Source organism: Accipiter gentilis, chromosome 21 (assembly GCF_929443795.1).
Source record: "Accipiter gentilis chromosome 21, bAccGen1.1, whole genome shotgun sequence".
In the NCBI taxonomy this organism is placed as follows: Eukaryota; Metazoa; Chordata; class Aves; order Accipitriformes; family Accipitridae; genus Astur; species Astur gentilis.
Window position 1 is genome coordinate 10,593,401 of NC_064900.1, and position 18,717 is coordinate 10,612,117.

The window sequence follows — 18,717 nt, forward strand, 5'->3', positions numbered from 1 at the left end:
TCCCCAACAGGCTTAAAACAAGTGTGAACAAATAATGGCCCAAGGAAAAGATTGCCTTGGAAAGACTTGCTGCAGAGTAGAGGATTACCTGAAAAAGAAGTGCAAATAAACAGAGGAATAGTACATTTACACTTCTTTTTTTCCCTGACAGCTGTTCATAAATTCAGCCTCAAACTGCTGTAATAGATACGATTCTTCTGTTCCATTATATTGGAAGGATTTAGCCACTAGATACTTTTACCATGTTATGACATACACTAGGAGGTGGGTATTGCCCTTGTGTTGCTTTATGTTGAGTAAACATAAGCTAATTTATTTCTCTAATATTTTAGCCATTCATCTCTTCCCCAGCTATCACCTTTCTAGTAGCTGGGTGGGTTAGGCTTATAGTTTCGAGAAAGTATTTATATCAAAACTCCTTTCTGTTATCCACCCCAATAACAAACTGCATTCCCCAAAATCACAGATTTGATAAAGGACTGATTTTTAAAACAAATACCCAACAGTCTGTCCTTTAAGTCCATTTAAAAATATATTTTAATGTTCTTACAAACTATGTTTATGTTGCCCATTACAGTTTAGCATTAAGTAACACTGAATTCACAGAGAACAAACAAATGAAAACTCTTAAAAACCCTTTCAGAAAAGCATTTGGTATGGACACTTCCTTTAAGCAACTAAAAAACTGCTGTGTGGTGTTCAAACATGTCTCTTCCTGGTGCTGGGCTTCATTAAAGATCATTTCAAAGTGACTGCTGGGACCCTTGATCCTCACCCTCACAGAACAGCCTCCCTCCCCCATTTTTTTTTCTCCCTCCCAATGAAAGTGGAGAAATGAGAGAAAACAAACAACTCTCTCAGTGGCACTTCAACAATTTCATAAGGCAAGGTTCCTTTTAGATGATCACTACCAGCCTGTCAGACAGATATGCGTGTAGTTAATGAAACCACATATGCATAGACTGGAGGACAGCTGCGTACCAACTGGGTCACCAGTGAACCAAACTACTGAACACCTCCCAGATGAGCAGTGTCTTTTTACATTACTGTGCTCTGTAAGTGATTAAAGCCCCATTCCTCATAGGGCATTAATTATGGGGATTAACAGTAAAAGGAAACACATGAACAGGATGTTACGTACTCTCTTTTCCTTTGAATCTTTCTGTATTTGCTACAGCTATGAATTAAGTACTAAAAAGGATATGCAGAGTTCTGCACAAAATAATGCAATATAGTCATCCAGTCTGCTACCCTGAAGAAGTCCATTTAAAAAAAGTATAGAGGGAGAGAATTTCAGCCTGCTGACATACGACTTCCTCAGCTACACAAAAAAAAATTGGCTATATATGCCACATTTTCTTTATTTTCCCAACTGCAGCACAGAACATGTATCATTAAGTTGTAAAAACACTGAAGCATTGGCCACTGGGAATGAGCTGTCAGTAAGATGCAGTTATGAAGTGGATTAAAAATTCATATGAAGTTAGAACAGACACAAGCCTTTATCAGCGCTCCTGTCATCCACCATTACTCTGCTACTATAGCCAACAAGCATAAAACCCTAAATACTACTCTCCATTTTAAGAAAACCTGAAAGTGCTGTGAATTAAATGGCATAATACTTCGATGTAAGTGACCTACGATGACTGAAGTAACCAGTAAAAAGTAACCTAACTAGAAATAAAGCATAGGTGTCCAAAGTCTCTGTTCTAACACAAATACCAATACAGCCCATAAATTATGACCCACTTGGCATTATCAAGATTACCTAGCAACTGAATATGTACTTTTCATATTTTAGTGGTTTAGAGCTCAAAGTTAGGACAATATTTCATGAAAAAACACTACGTGTTTTTCCCATTTTAAAAACAAATACTTGGAAATAACAACAAGCTATGTTATAACATAGATGTCTCCTTTATTGCTGGTATATTGGGCGAGCAGATGTTCTGAACAGATACTGCCATCATTTTTAATGACACACAATATTTGGAACACAGCTTCCAGGTTTGTGACATCAACATCCACTTCAGAATTTTCACCACACACTGTATATGTGAACAACAACAAACAGAAATGTTTTCAGGCTCTACTTGTTGCATTATATCTTCCTTAAACATGCATGACACTTATAGAATATTAAAAACAACTTACATAGCTCTACTCTACATGTACCAATGGAAGGCTTACATATCATATTTGCTGAAACGTATAACTTTCAGTTAAGACATTGTTGATTTTTCTTCTGTCAAAACTAAGCATTCTCCAAAAATAAGACTGGTACACAGGGAGTTTGATATTACACCGTCAATAAAGTAATCTACTAATAGAATAATTTCATTTTTAAAAGTTACATAATGACTAATCCTCTGTAGCCCCATAAACTGTTTAAAATGTTGACATGAAAAAAATCTGAAGGTGTTTCTCTTAATCTTTACACACTCTCCCACTAGAGAGGAGTTAGAATTAAAGGTCTGCTCTTGGATATACACCTGTAAGGCCTCACTAATTAACAACCCCTTTTAAAAAAAAATTAAACATTGTGCTTAAAAATGTTCTTAGGTATGACCTAAGATAATATTTTATTACTGACACTGCATTTCATACTTCTCATGACAGACATTCATGACTCAGAATCAACTCTGAGATGAGTTCACAGAATATTCTGTTGGCTAAGGACCATTTTCCATTGGAACAGTTTGAAAACAGATGGTAATGAGTTTGTCTGTCTTGCATTAATGCCCTTTAACTTGTAACAAGAGACAAATTTTTTCTCATGCAGTCACAGTACTGCCTAAAATGTCCTATTTTAAAAGCAATAACTAACAAATGAACTTAACTCCTCTTAAAAAGGCAAGAGTATTTCTAATATAGATCTAGCGAAGGTGTTTGGGGTTTTTTCAGGACAAATAAAGACATTAGCAAAACCCTTTAGGATATCACTAAGGGCTGGCACACAAAAAATTAAGAAAAAAATTAAGCTTATTAAAGTGTTTCTTTATTCTTAGTGTAAGCAAAACTAGAATTTGTTACAGAATAATCCTCTATGCAAGCTAGGGAGTGATCACAGATTTTCTAGTAAGTATATAGGTTTCAGTTCTTTGACCAAGTTAGTCAACAGATACTAGGAAAAAAGTGAACACTGGGCGTCAGCTATAACTAATCAAGTTCTGCAAGAGAGACTTATTTTACTCACTTAAAAGCAAGCCCATGGGTCCTTTTCTTTCTGCCACCATTACCCAGGGTCTAATCCGATCCTGCCATATGCCAAACACTTTCTGAGAGAATCTATTCTCCACTCAGTCATATCAATATAAACAGACACTGTGCAATACTTCAGGTTTGAGCTCAAGAGACAGACAGACAGCAATTAATCAGGAGCTGATCCACAGCTTATTATTCAGTATTCCTCCCCATCAGGAGACATATTTACATTATGCAAGGTAGATGCAAAACTGGGGCTAATATTTATAACAAGATATGGTTGTGGATTTTATTTCTAAATAGACATCTGTTCAGTATCACAGACAGAACTAATTAATGTTCTAACTGTTACTAGTGACAGCTTCATGTAAGAATTGTGGAATAGGTAAGGTAATCTTAGCATGTATTTTTGCTATAGAAGATAGGAATCATTCTCCCTTTTACTGTTGCTTCAAATCTCAATATAGTTTCACTGTTTTATCTTAGGGAAAAGCACAACATTTTGTGAACTCTCCCACAATGGTATCAAACAGAGAAAAAAGCAATTAGATTTAATTACTTTTCCAGGCTTTTTTTCTCACTGTACATTCACAGAGCTTGTCAAAGATCAGGTAGTAACAATAAAAGACTAACTCATCAGGTGGGCTGTGCAGGTTCCCAATGGACTCCTGATATATACAATGCACCACATATTATGCTGAAATTGCATCTGTGCTGTACGACAATTCAAGAATAAAAAATGAAAGTCCCCTTATAAGAGACCCTCTTATAGAGAGACCACAACAACCTTACCCACAGAGAAATTCAATTTAGCTCAATCAACATGCTACCACTGATTATAATCTTTCATCGTATATCCCAGAAATGTTTGTTTCTTACATATCTGCTACTTTTATGTTTCCCCTTTAGTTTATCGTATTGTATCATATTAGGAAGAAATACAGTTATGTCTACCTTTACATCAGACATACCAGAAAAACAGTGAAGTCATCATTATTGTAACCAAATATTACTGATATGAATGAACAATTAATTATTTGTTCACCAGTTTTCTGATCTCTCAAGATCTTTGCAAGTATAATGTGAATACATTCTTCAATATGTTTTTCACTTCACACAATGTAAAGGATTGGGTAATAACCAGATTATGGTTAAGATCTTCCATTACAGAACAGGATAGCTCTGTAATTATGATTTGAAATCTGACCAAACTATGGTGAAAACACACAATGTTTTATCATATGCTAGAGACAAATACAAAAACATTCCAATAATAAATCCTCTAGTTCTATCTTGGTTGCACCTGGAAGAATTTAAAATGTATTAGTCATCTACATTACAAACAAGATACTGATGACAGTCACCTGGCTGCTTTCTCAGGAAGTTTAAATCCTCATATAAGATCACTTACTAATTTCTTTTTCCATTTCTGTTGTGTTAAGATGCACTTCTTTTCAGACACAATTTACTGTTGGTCCTTTCTGTGTGATATTTCTCCTGTTTGTTTAGATTAATTATTTTTTTTTAATAGTTGCATTCATTGCATAGTGTTTTATATAAATAACACATTTTCTTTCAAATCAAACAAATGATATTCCTAAACTAGCTCTCAGGGAACATACTGTTAAATCATTTGGAATTGTTCAATCTAAAACAAGAAACATGCCAACATAGTGATCTTACCAGTAGCAAAACTGTTGTGTGCAGAGAACAGCAAACCTACTTTTCAAACTAAAAAATCCTTGTTCCTCCAATATCAATTAACAATATTAAAGCTTTGCTTCAGTCTAGAGTATGCACAGTATTACTGTGTAATCTGTAAAGACAAATTTAACTTGAGAATGTGCAGCCACTGATAAAAAAAGCACAACCATGAAAGGTACTCTGTATGCAACTTACTAAATTATTATACTAACTCTTTTGTGCCATTTTTAAGATGACTCAAGTAAATTCACTTTATTAATATTAAAGCAAAGAACACAATAGTAAGAAAATAAACTTATGTCAAATGATCACAAAATTTTAAGAATTTCATTAAATTATCAAAGTACTGTCTCTTGCACTTTACATTTTAATGAATGGAACTGGATAGTTCCACCCACCATCATCTCCATCAGTATCTCATTCTCTCTCTCTTGTTCTGAACTCAGCCAAACTTCAACTGTGTTAATCAAAACATGTAATTTCACCCCTTTTCAGATTAAGGTTATTTCCTACTATGTACAGGTTAGTGAAACTTTCTTTACTATAGCTTTAGATACATAGCACGTATGTCTTCTAGCCTGATTTTTGATCCAAGCATTCTTTGGATAAAAGGATTATCACTACAGCACGTCTGTTTTTATAAACTGGCTTTGCTTTACTTTCAAAGACAGGCAAAAGACCTTCTATTAACTAAACAGCAAGTGTACCACTTGAAAGTGATTATTCCCAACTTGCTTTTCATTTCTTTATAGAATAAAAGCAGTTTTTTATTCTTTTATGTTTCTAATTTACAATGGAAAACAATGTCATAGACCATTAGGGGAAGGAAGTCATCTACTTTTATAACCTGAAATTAAAATTAGATATGCTTATATATTTAGACATACATTTCATAAAAATGGACACTTTCTTCTAAAAGCTTTCTCTGTTTCCTGCATGATAAGTAGCTACCATCACAAAAGCTAGTGTTGAAGGCATCCTAAAACACATACCTAATCACTGAATATAGAATACTTCTGACACAGAAAAGCAAAGACCAAATTTTCTAAAAATCAACCACGCATTCAAGAGTGAAGGATGAAACATCCCTTCAGGACCATTACAGGAGTCTTCCCTTCTACACAGTAAATTCAGGAGTCACTGCTGTCTGTTCTTCAAGAAGATCCTGAAGTTGCTATCTTGATATGATCAGCTGGGCTTTATCATACCTAAGAACATAGCTCTATTTATAGTTGGCAACCATGGCCTGCCTCTACAAGCACAGCTGTTCCCTGTAGAGACCATGCAGACAAGTATGGCGAAGGGATGTGAGAAACTCAGCTGTTATAAAGCAGAAATGAGTACTGGTATCCTCACTGCCAAATCAGATAATTTCCAGACCCCTCTGACCAAGAGTACTGTATTTTCAGACAACCACCTACTCTGCCTAGCTCATTTTGTCATCCTATACTGCCTTCTAAAGCTGAAATGGAACAATGTAGAAAACTATGTCAGTACAGACATTGCATTACTCATATTGTACAATCCCAGCAGTAGAACTGTCATTAGGTTTATCACAAAGGAAATTAATACATAACACATGGAAAGTCTGCAGGACTGATTCCCCTAACTGTGCTTTTTGAGAGCTTTCACACCTGCACAAAGTCGGTATAAATGTTATGGCATCTTAAAATGGCAACTTTATCATATACACCTTTCACAGGTGTAAATGATTATACAAAGTACAAAGAGATCAGACTGAGTATATCCTATCAAAACCAGCTGAACTCTGCTCAGATTTGACTGTCAACGCCACATCACTTGTAAGAAAATGTTTGAAATAAACCTTGCACTAACATAGAAAATGCTGCCTGATTGTATAATACAGTAAAAAGTAGAAGACAAACAAAGTGCACATATAACCCTTCTTCTACCCAACTAGATATGAATCAAGCATCTAAATCAATGATAAAATTTCACAAACCAATATTTTTTCATTTAGGATCTTCTGTCATTCTAAAATCCTTTGTCGTCCTCCACAATATGAATAAGCAGTTACCTCTAAGTTATTTTGGTACTAATACTTCCTTTGTTCTCATTTAGTAATACCCTCTCCCAAGTAGTGAACATAATCAAAAACATCTAAAAACTTAAATATTGCCTTACAACAACTGCAGTTACAGAGCCTGTTTGCATTTATGTTGAGAACAAGCTGTCATAACACTGCCCTACCATTTGTAAGCTCCACATGTTCTCACCTGCCCTCTGCAACAAGAGTCTCTTTGTCTGAAAGGTGTGTTTGTGTAACATTACTTGTTTAATTTAGACTAGAACCAAAAATAGCAAATGGCTTGTGCTTCACGAAATTCACACTGAAGCTCAATTACTTATGTGGTTCAGGTACACCAAAGGGTTTCTTGAAGCTGTTTTGGCTCACATCTGATTTTACATCACCTCTAAGGAACAGGGAGGCGAGAAGAGGGTGAAAATTCTCACTGTAACATAACAGCTTAAAAAACAAAAAACAAACAAACAAAAACCAAAAAGATCCACAAATAAATGAAACCCTCATTGCATTTCCTTCTCCCATGAAATCCCATCCAATCAATCATGCACTCTTTTCCTCAGAAGAAGCCTCTTTATCAGAGGCTATTTATTGTAACCAAGTTCCATTCCCAATTACTGTATTATAGGTTATACATTGAAAAAGCAAGTATCCTCTTTTCTCTAGGGACAGCACTGGAGTTCAAGCAATGAGTCAACACTACAGAAGCCTTTCAAGCAGACTAAGGTGGCTTCTTTTCCTACAAACCTAGTGAAGGAACCATCTAAAAATACAGGTAAATAAATACAAGAGAGGAAAGGACAAATACTAGATTCCTTTGCCTCAACTTCAGCAAGATTAGAATAAAACAGTCAATATATTTGACTTCTAAAACTTGTTGGCATAGCTTAAGTGTAGGGGCTTACAGATCATGTCAGACAACAGATTGATAGTATGTAGAGCCTAACTGTTCAGCTCAATTTACTGAAGACCAAAACCTACATAACATGCTTGGAAAAATGGGACAAATCACAAGATTCTAAGAGCCACATAACTTTCACCACAAGATCACAACTTCAAATGAAGGCTGTCATCCTTACTATCTGACAATTACCAAGTTATCTATGTGATGTTAACCAATAGCCAAAACTGGCTCTATGAAAAGAGCGATTAACATCCTTTTCTAAATCTGAAGTTTCTATTTGTCAAACAAGAAAACCAGCAGCCAAAACAATCTTGACTTGTCCAAATAAAATCATCCTGTTTTAAAAATATACTCTTCCTGATCCTTCTCTCAAACAACAAGATCTCCTCTGTCTGGAGACACACGAACAAGTTACAAGGCCAGCTAAGTTATAAACTTCCTAACTTCCTGTAAATAGAACAGCAGGTTGTGGTACAAGATGAAGTGATTCAAAGAAATAGGGTAAGCTACATCTCACCACATATGTACACAAATGGCTGTAATTGCATCACAGCTGACAAAACTGAAGTCCATCCTGATGCTTACCCTTGTAACTTCTCATCAAGTCTGTACTTTCAGAATAAGGATGGAATGGGCTAGACATTTCAGCAGTAGAAAGGTCTCTACCGAGAATGCTGTGTACTTTGACGTGCCAGTTCAGGGACTTGATTCAAGAACCTTACCTGATCTCAGTTGTCAACACGGACTTAAGGAAGAGAAGTCGAATATTTGTAAACCCACTAACCCACATGAATAGTAATAAAGGAGAACCTGATCTATCGCTTGAATCATAGGTATAATACCTCCCTAGAAGACCTGGAGAATGTAAGAATTCTGCACTAACAAAATGCTTAATCAACCTGTAAAATCTAGAAACATTCAATTTGAATCAAGACACCAAATGGCCAGATACGCAAGAGAATTTAGTAAGATTTTCTGTACAGGAACAGGTGCTGTTTTACATCAACACCAAAACCACCTCAGGTCTTCTCTTGCCATCTTCATCAGTACTGCCCACTACTTAATAAATATCCATCTTCCATCCTATCTTCCTCTTCCACTTCTGCAATGCCACTTAAAAACAAGTAGCCAACTAATTTTGGCTGAACCAAGCAGTATTTAAGAGAGCATTAGAAGTGTACACCCTGGTTTTATACTTTTTTTCTCCTCATATAAAGGGCATATAGCAGAAGGCATGCAATATTAAAACAGACAATGAACAAGAGTTCCACATCAAGACATATTCTTCCAAGGACACAACTTACAGCTAAGCACAGGAAAGCTCGCACTTGTCTCCATTACTAAGAAATGGCTGTGTTAGCCCTGAAGACCATGTCCAGCATCTTGAATGAATCCAAACATAATCTCCCCATTGCCACTTTATTCCTCCTCTGGTCTTACTATTGTAACTTACGTGCTTGATTTCTACACCTGGCTAACATATTTGTCTGAAAAAACTGCCAGCCTCCAAAGTTTTTATTTTTTCTGGATGCATAATTCTGGAATGCAGTAAGACAAAAGGAAGTTTGGACTTCACAGAAATGATGCCTTCCAGCTTTAGTCTACTTCCCAGTAAACAACAAAGGGGAAAAACAAAACAAACCACAAAACAAAACCCCAGACCCTCAAAGACACACAAAGCCTTTCAAGAAGGATAATTGTACCTGAACCAGTAATTTTAATAAGCCTTTGTTAATAAAATTTTAAAAGTCAAATCTGTGACAAAAAATATCTTTAAATTACTTCATACATAGAAAAAACTTCTGTGCAGCCTGTATCTAGTACAGTTCACAGAATTTATTGAACATCATCTCTTGCTTCATGAAGCAAGAGGACTGAGAGGACAATTTTATACTAGACACCATACCCAGAAGGTAGATGTAATTCATATACAATAAACAAACTTGTAAGCTGTGTTTTCTCCACTTAGCAAGACTCACCCCAGAGAGAACAGAATGACAGCACCAACTACTCTTAACCGGCTATCACGTGTTTGACGTGAAACACAGGATAGAAAGGCAACACCATCGCAGTGTAAACTTTTGGTTTAGCCATTTGTACATAATCTGACTGGCACACTATCTTGTTTCATCCATGGATCTTTGAGAACCAAAATTCATGACAAATTCTTCACAACAGTGTAATTTTGGTGTCATCAGACAAATAAAATCATGTTTATATTGGCATTGGTTCCTAAATGTACCATCACTAGAGAAGTTAAAAGATTATTTAATAACACTAATAGGTTAAAAGTATACTAATCAACTATACATACAGAATGCTTCCAAATGCAGCCAGTTTCTCTTTTTCATTATGACCTTTTATCCAGAAACCACAGAGACACTAACAGAAAACAAAACAGAAATGTAAGATTGAAAACCACAGAAACTGGCCAGGTGTCAACGCAAGAGGCTTTTGGCTTGCCTTTTTTTTTTTTTTTAAATTGACTACACCTCAATTTGACAGTCATTTTGGAAACATCATCAAAACACTTACTTAAATGAACACTCCTATGTTTGCATTATAACACTAAGAAATAACGTTCTTAGGTTAATGCAGGCATGTTTGGAAGCAAAGAAGCTAAAAACATTAACAGCTTCTTTTACTAACTTACCAAGAATTAACATGATTAAGTACACTGCAGCACTGCAGAGCAAATGGGTACCTAGTCATAGGGCTCAAACAAGTATACCTTCATTCAACTTTAAACTAGGACACACATACAGATAAAACATCACCATTAGATGAATGAGAGTGCACTAAAGTCACAATGATGTAGATTTTAACTTACAATGGCATGAGGCGTGAACTGCTGAAACAATGCTTATACTTTTTTTTTGTTTAAGCATTCTGACATAGTCAGAATTTTTGTTTGTATAGGAAACACAACTAACAATTTCAGCACAGGAGAAACATTTCTATTGCACTCCTTTCCTCAAGCTTCAAACTCCTTCAGTCAGGCAAAATAATATAGTTGCCACCTTCAGAAACAAATTTAGAGAGCCCAAGCAGTTATTGTGATTCAGTGCACTTCGTTACTATGTTTTGTTTTAAAATCCCTCCTCTCCAATCATCTCACAAGAATGGCCCAAATAAGTGACAGTAAATATGCTAACTGCACCTCCTTCAAAAACTGTTTGCTTCTCAAAAGACATCCTTCTATCACCACTGTTACCCTTATGCAGGAAATGAAGTGGGTAATTGGAAAGAATAAAGCAACTCTAGCAAATAGATACAGTTACTAAGACACTGTTTGAATGACTGTACAGAGTGTATAGCAGTGTTTTTGAAAAAGTGACACTGAAACTGGCTTTAATTTATTGCTAACTGTAAGCAAAACCATAAGTAAATCTGGGTTTCATACAACATAGGGAAGTCAAAATAAAACCTGTTTACATAATGTAACCATTTATGTCAAATTTCCCTTACCATAAAAAGTTCTTATTTCCTTTGCAACACAATGACTTCTGTACGTAAAACAAATGGGATATTAAAAAAGAACCCATAGGCTCAGTGCTGAACAATTCTTCCAGGGGTTCTGGTAAGAATGCATCCACAGTAAAAAAGTTTGTTTACATACTTATGAATTCAAACACAGACATTCATCAAGATTTTTACTCATAACTAAAATAGTTCAAACAGTGTATTTTGCTCCTCTTAGGCAAATTGCTCCAAGTATATTCAAAATTGAACAGTCTTTACATCCTTTAGAAGAAAATTCCTTAGACCTTAAGCAAGCTTCAGACACCCTATCAAGCACAGGAGACTACCACGGTATACTGAATAGCTATGACCACTGCTGAAGATCTGGAAGGAACATATGTGTAAATCAAACATAACGGCAGTGACATTTACAAGAATGTCGACATTTCACTGCTTCTACTAACAGTTTCACCAGCTGTAAAACTATACTGCAACCCTGCCTCTGAGCTCAGGTGCAGACAGAGAGGCAGGGATACAACCCTCCATTCACTTCCTTTCTATCTCCCATTCCCCCTATCTCCTTTAAAAAGAGAAGACTCTGGAAACAGCAGTGTATCTTCTATTTGAATAGATATACAGATATACCACACATGGCAGAGGCTAATTGCCACAACACTGCTGTATCCCTTCCCAAAACAAAACTGCAGATTTTGCACAGAAGTTCTTGAAAAATTATTTTTAAATTATCAGGCAATAAAATCAAATATTAAAAACCTCTTCACTCACCACCAAGAGTGCACATAAAGTAGAAATTAATCCCTGTTATTAAAACTGAACCACTGCAAATCAGGAATCCATTAGGTTTCTGAAAAGGCTTCACAGCAGCAAACTAACATTATTATCACCTTATGCTAACATCACACAATATCTCAAAAATGTGAATATTGTTTTGCTCCATTTCATCACTTGCGAAAGGTCTAAGTCAATAGCCATCATGGCTCCCACAGTTTTAAGAACTGGGGTAGGAAGGTCAAGTTCAATCCAAGTAACAGTCAGTCTCTCTCTGCCAGAGGAAAAACTACGTATTGTAAGGCCCTGTGAATAAGTAATTACAATTAAATGAATGTTTTATGAAGGAAATGCACTTGGTTTTAAAGGTCATAAAGTGACAGACAAGAGCACACAGTGGAACAAATCCAGCAAATTACTGATTGACCTGCAGGGTCAATGAATCTAAACAATAAATATTTCTGCTCTTTAAATAATTAAAAATGTCAAAACACAATGGCTGCAGACAAACAGTGTTAAGAATGCAGACAGGCCAGACAATCTACTTCATATTTAAATATTTCACTTACCTGTCCTGTGACTGCTCCTCATACATTCTTTCCTTTCCTTCTTTGAAGAGTCTTATAGCACGTTTCGATTTTTTCATGAGACTGTCAATGTAGATTTTAAAATATTCGTTCTCACTGAGTTGTGCAAGTTTCTGGTTGTCATCGTATTTGCTCAGTATAAGTCGCAAATGTTGATAAGTGTCAGGTAAAATGTCAAGTATGTAAGGTGGGCTGTTTTTGAGCTGAAGCTTTGGGTTTTGGCACAATCTTACCTATAACCAAAAACAAGAGAATGTAAAAGACAAGAAATATGTTGGGGGAAAGCCTGATGTGATGTCTTAATAGGTGTAAGCATACTTCTCTAACCTCTGGGCACAAAGAATTAAATCCTACTTCATTTATATTCCATGAAATCCTAACATAGTCTCTAATGTCAAAGGAAGTAAAATTTAACTTAATCCTGTCACATCTATAAAAAGCAAACAAGCTTACTTACATAGTTCGGGGTTTTGCATTTAAAGTAAGAATGTCTTTGCCTACCTACTATATGCTAAGGAGTATATTATCAAAACACAGTACGCAAGTAATGCCAAGAGCAGTAGTTTCATACAGATGTGTTTGCTGCAGGTGAACTTCCCTATGGATGTTTAAATGTCTGCTAAGAACTGAGCTTATAAATTACCTCATCACCTGCTGTCTCTCTCTTTTCTCTATCCAACAACATAACCTCTTAGAACCCATAGGAATTTAAAGTTTGAGAGGTCTACGCACATGAAAATGGTCTGAATGCCACCAGTGGCTCAAAAGCTATTAGCTATGACAGACAGAAATTAAGTCACTCACAAACAGATATCATAAACCAGGAAACAAAACACTATAAACTCAATGTTTTCCAGTTCATGGCTGTAATAGAAGATAACATCTTAATGGAGTTGGAATCATCATGTTCCTAAAAGGCACAAAAATTAATTGAATAATATATATTACTTAAAGGAATAAGCATCAAATTAATTGAACACCTTTATTTGAATCTAGTCTCCACGGGAAATGTTTCTGGAACACGAAGGTACTGTTCTTGTTTCCTGAACGTATACGAGGTTAGAGTAATTATCTCCTGACTACCTAAATTCTCTGGTAGTTTGTCCATAATGTTCTGTTCTAGAAAGCAAAAGAGATCAAAACTAACGGATAGTTTTTGAGTGCTATTGCACTGAGCTATTCATGCTCAGCTAAGATACTGCAGAGACACACATTCTAGACACGTGTGTGCAGCAGTACATATGCAAATACTTACGAAAAAATTAAGTCCATGTGGTATCAAAGTTTTATAGGTATCATTTGGAGATTGCCATATTATATATTAGTGACTTTGACATTCTTTTGAGGTAACTAACGAGGCTGTAAAAACATCTTAATACTGCTGAAAGCAGAGTCCTATTCTTACTAATGTATCAACTTCAAAAAAGTGCAGTCTTGAGCATTTCCGGCGGGGGGTGGGGGGCCAGAACAACAAATTTGTATCCTGGAACATTCAGCTCTCTAAACTCAAAGCTGTATCACCATTGCTGACCCCTCCTCCAATTTCTAGATGAAGAAATTCACTGCCTTAAGACTGCTGCCACTAACAGACCTTCATGCACCACAAACAGCAAAGCAAATGCATAACTAGTTTTTTCCCTCTGAAACATACATACAAAACCACACCAGGCAATTAGATTTAGGTAACTGGGGTCATAGTTAGAAAAGTGGAGACAGAATAGTGGACAAAAGTCAAAGCACTGACAAGTTTTAAAAAAAGAAGTCTAGCACGATTAGAACAGCGCAAACTCATAACCACTATAGAAATGTTAGCACCATTCAAAAACAGTATTTAAACCACGACATTTGCAATAGTTCCCCTCATTTTACTGATCCATTGTTACTTTAGTAATTTCTATTATTCTTTCACCTACTAGACCAACTAAGGGATCAGGAATCCTTCTGATGTGTTGTAGAACACACAGTCCTTCCCACAGAGAAATTTGCAATCTCAGTAGGAAACAAAAAGACAGCAGATGGATGCAGGCAAATATGAATACACGAGCATAACACTGTTCAACATGCTAAAGAGTGGTTCGGGGTGTTAGCAGCTAAGTATTTCTAGATATAAACAGCAAAGGTTCAAGGCGAGCTCTACAATAATTTAGTGGCTTATTAAGGAATCCCTCCTGAATTTAGGAATAAGCTGGAAGGAAACAAAAAACAAAAAGTAAAGCTTAAAGGTGTTTGGTCATGTCTTCATCAGGTGATGAAGTCTGGAACTGCAATCCATGAACTGCAAGAGCAAGACGGCAAGAGACTCTGAAACTGAAAATAACTTGTTTCTACTTCATGTAATAAACAGAAGGTTATCAGGACAAAGAAAAAGGACAACATGGTCCAAGTCATGGGTTAGGAGATGGCTGCAGCAGCATTCTCAAAGAATAAAGGTTGGATATGATGGCATTCTTTTAAGGTCAGAAAAGCAAAGCTGAACTTACTGATATACGAAATAGCAAGGCCTGGATGACAGATTTAGGTGAATGAATTGATCGGAAAGATTCAGACATTACTTGAACTGCTCTTTTAAAAGTTGAGTTGCCTGAACGAAGGCAGGATGATGGCGTCACCCGAGAAAATTAAGAAAGGATCTAACAAGAGAGACTTATGAAGGTGATTAAACATTCTTTTAGTTATGCTGAAGTTAAGCTGACAGAATGCTTTAAGGATATTTCAGAAACATGAGCAAAGAATTTTACATGTGTAGACACATCTGAAAATCATCCATGCAGAGACATACATGAATTTCTTTTTGTAGAAGAGTTAGAAGAACTGGAATCCCAAAGACAGCAGTAAAAACCTTTTTGAAAAATGTAGACCTTTTTCATCTGAACTTTGGTTACCAGTGATTTCTGATTTAGTGAAAACTCAAAACAAGGTTGACATTCTTCCCAAAGCCAACTACAGATGACACAAATCAGTATCACTGATGAGGCACTACAACTTTCTGGAGCAAGAAGCACCAGGAAAAAGCAGCTGAAAAGAGGAAAATATTTATTCAGGGAAAAAAGGCAGCAATGAGAGCAGACCACAAGCAGAAAAGGCTGCAATCATTTTGAATTGCTTATTTATCCTAACTTAAATCTTATGAACAAAGAATTAATTCTTTTTCTGAAGTCCATCTTTTCAATGAGATGTGCCAACAGGCAGAATATAAGTGGTTTCATACATATTAGAAATACCATTAAGAATAAAAAAACAACAAGAAAAAGCAAATTGCTTATGCTAATTGGTGTATTTTCAACAGTTGGTCTATTCAGCTATACAAAAAGAACATTCAGTTATAAAGAACAACTAGTTTCTCCTTCAGATGTTCTAGAAAGTCTTCTTCAGTCCAGTATCTTTACATACAGCCAATACACACATCAAAACAGGCTCCTGTGGTCATCATGGTTTACAAGGCTTCACCTTCCGCTGAATTTACAGACATAAATATAGTACATTACTAGAACCTTCAACTCCAGAACAAGCCTTTAAGGAAGTCATACAAAAATTCTTCTACAGTACAACTCTATTAGTCTTACACATTATCATTGAAAAAATGCTAACACTTAGTTCAAGTCAGTGATCCAGTGAAGTAGTACAAGGCTATCTTCACTTTATAGAGTACACAAGGAAGTAAGATTGTAAAGAGATGGCTGGTAAACCATATGGTTTCCAGAGTCAGGATGTCCTGACACGTACCACAGCAGTTCACAATTAAAAGCAAGCAATAAGAAATGGCATCTGCTGACGCAAAAGATTTACCAATGCACCAGAAGCGGTGCACATACCTTTCTTCAAAAGAAAACAGAAATCAAAACAAAAACAAAACAAAAAAAAACCCAACCTAAAATAAAGACCTCCATATTGCACTTTATAAAACAAGCCTCACCAACACTTTAGGAGCGGACATGAATCATACCACTGGGTGATTTGTGTATTGTTATGACTGGAAGTAAGCATGTATGTATTTAGCAAGCATCCAATCTAAAAAATGCAAAGCAGTCAGTTAGCAAGTTGGTAAGAAATGTCTCTCTCATTGAGGTAAACTGAGACAAAGCTAAACTCCTTTCATGTACCTCACTCAGGGTAAATCCAAGTATTTACTCCAGAAGCACAGAAAGAACAGAGTGTAATTCTGATTGTGAAGTACTAAGGCGTTACCCACATCTACCAGAAACAAATTTTGAAACAGTTAACTCGGGAACTTCCAGACAAGCTTACTCTAGTGCCCAAGGAGAAAAAACCCAACCACCTCTTCCCTCCTCTCCTCTCTGCGCCCCCTTCCCCCCCCAAAATAAATAGCACTATTCATAACATTTTTTTAAGATATCTGACTTAAATTATAAGGCATTATTTCATAGCATCTTCAGATAGAGTCATGGATGCCTACTGTATTTAGAAAATTAATTTCTTACAAAAAATTATATCTTCTATTCACTTTTTTAAAGCAAACAAAGTTGAAAGCCCTGAACTTGTTTGACAAAAGAACTTTGTTCAAGCAAAGTATATCAGCCCTAACACAATCTGTTTAAACACCTAATGGTAGTCAAAGACAATACAAGGAAAGTAACACAGCTAAAACAGAAAAAGTATCTAATGAGTAGGACATCCGCTAAACACTGTTTTCAGCTGCAGTGAATGGACTAGAACAATCAAAGCACCAGTGCTCACACACTTCCAAAACTACACTTCAAAACCGTCTACTGAACAAGTATCTTCTGCCATGCAGTACAAAAAATGTCGAAGTACACCACAGACAGAATAAAGGTAGCTCTGCAGTAAGATACTGTAACAATTCGCCAGAAAACCACAACACGCAATGCTACCAAAAAATGAATTCTGAAGAACTTAATCAGGGAGGAGCTAATCAGGAAAATGGATGAAATCTGAACACTATGCTTCTTCATCATGTATTTCTTCCCACCAGATGTTACCTTAACTGCAATGCGTTTTATTTTCCACAGAAAGATGGGTTTTCTTTCTGAAAGAAGCCTTCTCATCAAAATTTAAGTAGAGGTGACCAATCACCAATCTTATCTGAGAACACTGTAACTGCTTGTTCAACAGCTACCACACTGCAACTGAGCCATATGTTTCCGTACTGCAGGAATAAGCAATAACAACGCTGATGCTACATATGCACAAGGACAGCTGACTTTGGAGGGTCATTTATACTTTCTTCTGATTAGAAAAAGAGAAGCTTCCACGTGTTTAAATTTTTATTCTTTTTCCACAAACACTGTATGCAGGACAAAACTTCCTATCAACTTTCACCAGGTAATACGCTGAAGAATACCATGGTTATGATTGGCAATTGTCTTTTCTAGATCCTTTGTAGAACAATGACATTTAATTGACTTGGAAGGTTGCACATTAATGTAACAATTATATAAAGTGTTATAAAGAACAACCAACACACGCATAGTTTCAACTATGGTGCTTTGTATACTCACTTAGATGCTGTTGAAAACTTGGATGCTGACGAACAATTTAAAGGAAACCACATTAGTAAGTTACAGAGGTAATACAGCTTGTACTCACTAAGTCAGCTTTGGAGAGCATTCTAATTTGCTCTTAGGTAATTATTAAATGGCAAATCAAACTGCCATCCCCATTTACATAGAGTCGAACAACTGGGTGGGCCATGACAGAGTGCCCAAACAGTTTAGACAATATTGTTCATCTTCACAGTAGAAAATACAATTATTTTCAGGCCCAGTGTATAGAAGTACTGAAAAGTGATTGGAAGTTGCTGAAATAGTCTTGTTTTAAAAAATCCTGCTCAGAATGTGTCACAATTTTATCAGCTTGAAACCCACAATAGTAAAGTATGCACAATAGTACTGCCAACTCTAAATAGCCCAAGCAGTAAATTAACTTAACTACTCCCATGTTTACATAATAGACAGTCTCTCCTGAAGTTGTTCTCAAGATAACCATTATCCTCTAATAATCCATATTATATATATCATAAATATCCACAGCTAGTTTCTAGATTT

At 36.0% G+C, this 18,717-nt stretch overlaps 1 protein-coding gene across 2 annotated transcripts in view; it reads right to left on the reverse strand.

Moving 5' to 3' along the window:
• CBLB (Cbl proto-oncogene B) overlaps nt 1-18,717 on the reverse strand; it is a 139,243-nt gene that overhangs the window by 115,761 nt on the left and 4,765 nt on the right. For both annotated transcript variants that reach the window (XM_049824745.1, XM_049824746.1), the window contains exon 3: nt 12,677-12,927. In XM_049824745.1, the coding sequence (XP_049680702.1) occupies nt 12,677-12,927 (251 nt within the window). The remainder of the gene's footprint in view (nt 1-12,676; nt 12,928-18,717) is intronic.